Source organism: Rhipicephalus sanguineus, chromosome 6, assembly GCF_013339695.2.
Source record: "Rhipicephalus sanguineus isolate Rsan-2018 chromosome 6, BIME_Rsan_1.4, whole genome shotgun sequence".
Taxonomy (NCBI): domain Eukaryota; kingdom Metazoa; phylum Arthropoda; class Arachnida; order Ixodida; family Ixodidae; genus Rhipicephalus; species Rhipicephalus sanguineus.
This window is the reverse complement of record NC_051181.1, coordinates 73,675,829-73,681,828: the sequence shown is the minus strand read 5'-3', so window position 1 is coordinate 73,681,828 and position 6,000 is coordinate 73,675,829. Positions and strand designations below refer to the sequence as shown.

The 6,000-nt window shown below is 49.6% G+C and overlaps 1 protein-coding gene across 1 annotated transcript in view; it reads right to left on the bottom strand.

The window, feature by feature from the left end:
• Positions 1–1,271: 1,271 nt before the first annotated feature.
• The window catches only part of LOC119395887 (abasic site processing protein HMCES), a 28,982-nt gene continuing 24,253 nt past the window's right edge, over positions 1,272–6,000 (bottom strand). Inside the window, exons 8-9 of the mRNA XM_037662902.2 lie at positions 2,500–2,583; positions 1,272–1,494 (exon numbers count right to left, since the gene is read on the bottom strand). Of these exons, the coding sequence (XP_037518830.1) occupies positions 1,272–1,494; positions 2,500–2,583 (307 nt within the window). The remainder of the gene's footprint in view (positions 1,495–2,499; positions 2,584–6,000) is intronic.

Genomic DNA, 6,000 nt, shown 5'->3' with positions numbered 1-6,000 from the left:
TTTGGTATAATAACATAGATTTAATCAATGTAGATAAGGTATTAGGCCAACATGAAACAAGGAAGCTTTTTTTTTTTTCTTCGAGCATGGTGGCAGACATGTCACCGCCCCGTTTTAAAGGGGACGCTCATAGCATCCATCCATCCAGCAGCGCCACTAAGCGTTGCTTGGGAAGCCTATTGCACTGTACGAATGCCATGGGGCGCCGCTCTGGCATTCCTCTTTTACCAAGGCGACGTGTAAATAAAGGAGTGTGTGGAGAGTACTCGTTGAGTGCGGACGTTTCTTCTGCTTCAGCGCTTCGTGCCAAACCGCGTGTTCGGGCTGGCTGGCGTCCCCGCCGGTCGCGTTGGTCACCGCCGTTCTTTGCCTGCTGCTGCGCCGGAACTACCAGCCCGCAACACAGCACTCATGTTTCCGGACGTATTGCCAGATGGCGATGGCGTCCATATCTCACGCGGCGCCTCTTCTATCGTCTTTAGACGACATTTGCAGCGAAGCACGCAGATACGTGGCCAATTTTTTTGTTTTCTTTTTGTTTTTCATGTGTGTTTTCTTACGTATAACGCATAATTCTTACGCCGCATAATTCTTACGAGATGAAAACACGAAAGCATTTCATTTTGCTAGGTTTTACGGAAAGGTGCTGCAAAGTGGTGCTGCCGAGCTGTGTTCAAGGCCAACTGATACGGTGGACAAGGGCGCGCTCCCTTTGTAGATGCTACGTCAGTGACCGCGCGTCGCAGACGTCGGCGCTCTTCGCAGAGCGCCGACTATTCCTATGCGCTTTCCATCTTCTATTTGACTTGAGACTTTTCCTTCAGTAGCGGGGATTCTCTTATGCCAAAGCGGCTGGTGCTGCAGGTGGCTTCTCCGGCATTTATAGGCACCGGCATCAGTTCCGGTGGGAGAGGTCACGTGCTTTCTGGCACGGCTTTTGCGGACGCCAGCTGTGTGCGCGCTTTCTACAACCTAGCCAAGAAAAGCTTGCCTGTTTAAAAAAAAAATGATCGGAAACTTCAGCTTCTTTGAGTCAGCCGTCGTCAAAAATTTATTTGCGCCACGCAGTAATAAGTCTGCTTTCGTCGAACTGCTGCTCCTCCAAGCTCTCGCAGACACGCGCGAGGACTATGGAGCTAGCCCATGTAATCGACAGGACCAAATTCCGCGGCGGGAACTGGTCACGTGACCGAACCACTCGGCACTAACGACCAATAGTAGCGAGCGACTCATCCGCGCCTGGGTCGCACGTGAAGCCGACGGGAGAGGCCTCAGTATGTACGGCCGTGGCGGTGCGAGTCGCTGCGTCTGTGCGAGTGCTTACGCTGGCGGCGCTCGGAGGAGTCGGAGGCTGCGCGGTGGCGCGGCTTGGAGCGTCTGCGCACCGCCCCCGACGCGTTCCTGGAGCGGGAGCGGTGGCGAGAGCGGACGCTCGACGACGAAGAGCGGGATGAGCGGAAGCTGGCCGACCTGACGGTCGACCGGGAGCGGCTCCTGCATAAAGCCCCAACGAGCCACAGCTTTCGTTACTCAGATTCATTCTGAATTTGAACTTCGGAACAATTCTCGATACAGATTCTTTCCATAGCTCAGTGATACACGCATACAGTAATGTACGCAAAAAAAAAAGAAAAGGATAGAGGCAATCAAAAAGCACAGGTTGCAGTCAAATATCAAGAACGTTTGCCAAGTACTGCGCACGAGTAAAGACAGGCACTGAATGAACTCGCACGTGTACTGTACACAAGCTAAAACGCACAAATGACTGGAATAAGTTCTGCACAACGCAGTACATAACAAAAGGTGAGCAACACAACAAATTCAGGCTTGACCTGAGGCCTCCAGCAGCAAGCACCGTTATGAGAGATTTTTTACGCTCCGGTATTTCTTACGACGCGGTGAAATTTCTGAACAAAACATTAAAACCTTTTCGCCCAAGTTAAAGCAAGCATTCAGATTACATTCGTAGATGACACACTGGGCCATGGCCGGACTGGAAAGGCGCACTCTGGTTCTCCTGGTCCCTGCCTCTCCAGTACGGCCATGTACGGGTGTACGGTGTCAGACACTTAAAACAAGCGTTACTAGTCTGAAGCGACTCAAACTTGTTACGAGGATAATCACGCTTGATTTCATGCATTTTAGTACATTTATTTATTCTGTTACACATTCCATCCCGGCCGCGGCGGCTGCATTTTCGGTGGAGGCGAAAATGTTTGAGGCCCGTGGGCTTAGATTTAGGTGCACGTTAAAGAACCCCAGGTGGTCGAAATTTCTGGAGCCCTGCACTACGGCGTCTCTCATAATCATATCGTGGTTTTGGGACGTTAAACCCCAGATATTATTATTATTACACATTCCGGCGAATTATAAACCGGATGTGCTTTATAAATCGACAGTGTTATGGGCGGTGATGGCCCGGAGTAATCCCATTTAAATCAACTCAGTGTTTCGTTAGAGTCGTTAGCCGTAAAACGTTAGCGCGTAGCGTTCACTTGCCTGTGCGCCTTCTTGACAGGTTTAGTGGGCGATTTGGAAGCGCGTTTCTTGGGCGTGGCCACCACTTGGCTGTGACCCTTATCCCTGCGCCGCAGTAGAGAGAAACCACAAGCACTGTCAGCCAGAAAAGACTGTGCGACAAATACGTGAATTGCAAGTGACAAAGGTCTGAAAGTGACTGAAAAGACGCCCCGAATAGTCAACTGTTTGTTACACTTCGTATACAGTGTTTTCCGTGTTTGGTGGTTTGAATCAGTGTACGGACATGTCTCTTCAATTGGTGTATTGCAGGCGCGGCCTCAGGGAGGGGGGGGGGGGGATGGCGGACTCCTCCCCCCTACTATTCTTGCCTGCTCCCCTTGCCTTCTAATAGCAAACGGTCAAAACACAACGCAGAAGTTCCCCGCCTCCCTGACACCCCCCTTCCCCCCAGTATAAACAAAAACAAAAAAACATGGTGCCGCCCCTGATGTATTGCGTTAATTCTGCACCGTGAGAACCATTCAAGCGTGCATATTGTAATAAGATCGCCTGTCAATGCCTGGCTTATAGCACCAACTTTTCTCGGGCTTACGAACAAACTAGAAGAGCCAAAGGTGGAAATGGCGACGTATAGGTAAAGACTGCTGCACAGCGATGATTACAGTGTAGCGGTCAATCAATCAATCAATCAATCAATCAATCAATCAATCAATCAATCAATCAATCAATCAATCAATCAATCAATCAATCAATCAATCAATCAATCAATCAATCAATCAATCAATTTTTATTCTTTTACAATACACTGTACAAGATAATGATGTACAGAAGGAGGTCCCGTAGTGTAAACTGAATTGGGGCCTCCTGTGCGTTATAAACATAAATGTTTCATTGGGAACGACAGTAGCGAAGGTAGTAAGATTACAACTACAGATATAGCCAAATGACGATGTTAACATCAACAATGCATCGTCGCAATACATTAATTTGTAAACGTGTGTAGTACATACCTATGCCGCGATTATTTTTCTCTCTTTTTTGTCAGTGATGTTTGTTGCAAGTTTGCCACCGTCTTTCTCTGACTTCGTCTCCGTGTGTGCGTTGTTTTGTTCACCAAAGATGCTTCTTCAGGCCTAAGTCTCCGATACGGTATCATCCAATAACTGTCCCAGAGATTTGCTTCGCCAACGATAACGAACCATAATCCTCGGCATGACTGTTGACGCTTCGGCAGGGCTGAATTATAGTTTCAATGTCCTTCACAAATCAGCTAGCCCAATTTCGTGTTTTCGTTTGTCACAGGAACTCGCTTATGGCTAGCGTAAAGAGGTTAAATAAATCACGTGCGCAATAACTGTATACATTGACTCGATGGCGTTATCGCTGTGCGGATTTGTTGCATGTTGCGCATCTTGACGCTCTATACCTCCGCACACTGCAGCGTGCACCAAGTGATGTTTTATGGCGCCAATACTCGCTTTTTTAACACGAAAGTGTTTTATGCCGGGGTCCACCAAGACTTCAGTGACGTATTTCCGTCGCAAAAATGAAGTCGAAAAGATATACACGATCAGATGGCAAAGAAAAAACATGGCTGATCCCTCCGTCATAGGAATCGGTATAACACGAAAGTGAAACGTGTCTTCACAGAAGTAGTGCTTATTGTGTAGTGATATATGAGACCTTGTACACCGTTTGACGTGGATGCACCCGTGTTGACAGCATGTCTCTATCGCGACGACTAACGCCCATGATTATGATTAAACCGTTGTGGTATCTGACGGTGTGAACATATATTTGGACACAGCGAATCGTGAATCCCGCGTAAGGATGATATCAACAAGCTCATAATCAACACTGGTACCCGGTATGCACTTCTTCAAAGCGTCGTCAATTAAGTAGAGAAACGGCACGGTGTGCGCTTTCTAGTAATGGGTAGCCGACGCCTGTGCTCATGCATACACTAACACACACTGCGCTTCAGCAACACGGGAAGTAGAGGTTCGTAGCCTGAGCCGCAAACGCATGCGTCCCGCTGGTTTCTGCCTCGCAGGCGCTGCTCTCGCTCCACCAAGGCACGACATTCGCCCGTCGAAATCGCGTCCTTCCTGCAACGCGTATTGCAGCAGTTTTGTTAGCCGGTGCTCTCGCGGTCGAAGCAGTCGGCGGCGGAGAAATCCCGTTGGTGCACGTGGAAGCTGCACTACTCCGATGAGCCTACGCACGCTAACACGAAGCGAAAGGCAAAGAAAGACCTTAACCAACGTAACTGCGTCAAGGGTGCCTCGGCGACGCCAGCGCGGCCAGTCTACCTCTCTGGTATCAAGACGCTGTAACCATGACCTCCTATACCGCGTGCAATCTCGGAGTAAGCGCTAGTAAGTGTCGATCGTGAAGCATTACTTCTTTTCACATCTCACAGACGGCGGCACCGCCCCGCTCCGCCCGCCGCGAAAGAGAATGTGTGAAAGATATAAGGCGCGTTCGCACCGTGTCTCGCATCTTCCGAGTTAGCTTAGTCGGTAGGGCGCCGGGAGCTTGCCGACGCGGCCGCAGCGTCGTGGGTTCGATTCCCAGCGGGGTATCTTTTTCTTTCTCACCCGTTGGAGTCCATTTTATCAACGTCATATCCGTGACGGATGTATTTGGTGGACCCCGGCATAAAACACTTTCGTGTTAAAAAAAGTTCCGTCAGCGGGCATCGAACCCACGACCGCTCGGTACGCACCAACAGATGCCGGGCACGCTATCCACTGCGCCACGGTCACAGACTCCAGAGGCTTTACAAACGCGCCTTTTATATCTACCATTCTGCCGGTCGGCGGGGTGGTGTTGCCCTCTGGGAGCGGCAAATTAAAGTAATTCGTAATTACTATGGCCTCCGCGATTAGCACCTGCAACGAGTTACACGTCCGTCCCATTCGGTGCGTTTTCAATAGCACTTAAATTTTGTCAATGCCTTAACACACCTCGAGGTGGCAACCTTAGCGCAAGCGTCGTAAAAGCGTCAGCTTCGCTCATATCATCACGCTAATCCAAACGAAAAATAGATCTGCGACGCGTGCCTGCCTCACCTGGCTGTAACACCGCGTTCCCCGCTCGCGCGCTCGCCTCGAGAAAAATCGCGGCCGGGATACTGGGGCGGCACGACGCGTTTTGCGTTTCCATCTAGTCCGGCCGTGGTGTTCGATCACATTTTAATATGCCGCGGGATGGCGACCAAGTTCTGCGTCCGACATGGGACGCTCTTCTGGCTATCACACCTCGTTCTCTGATTACGCTTTCACCGGTAACTACTAGAGCTACCACAAGGGTTTGTTTAATCATTTAGCATGGAAGTTAGTCGTCGGGATGGAGATGTACCATCAATCATCAAATTGGGTACATACCACATTAAACGGTGCTTTAGCCGCCAGACATCAATATACATTGTGCAAACTCTCTTATATCAATGTACAGTAAACATTCAGTTACTTCTGTAAGGGCACGCTTTACTTTCGTGTTATCCCGATTCCTGTG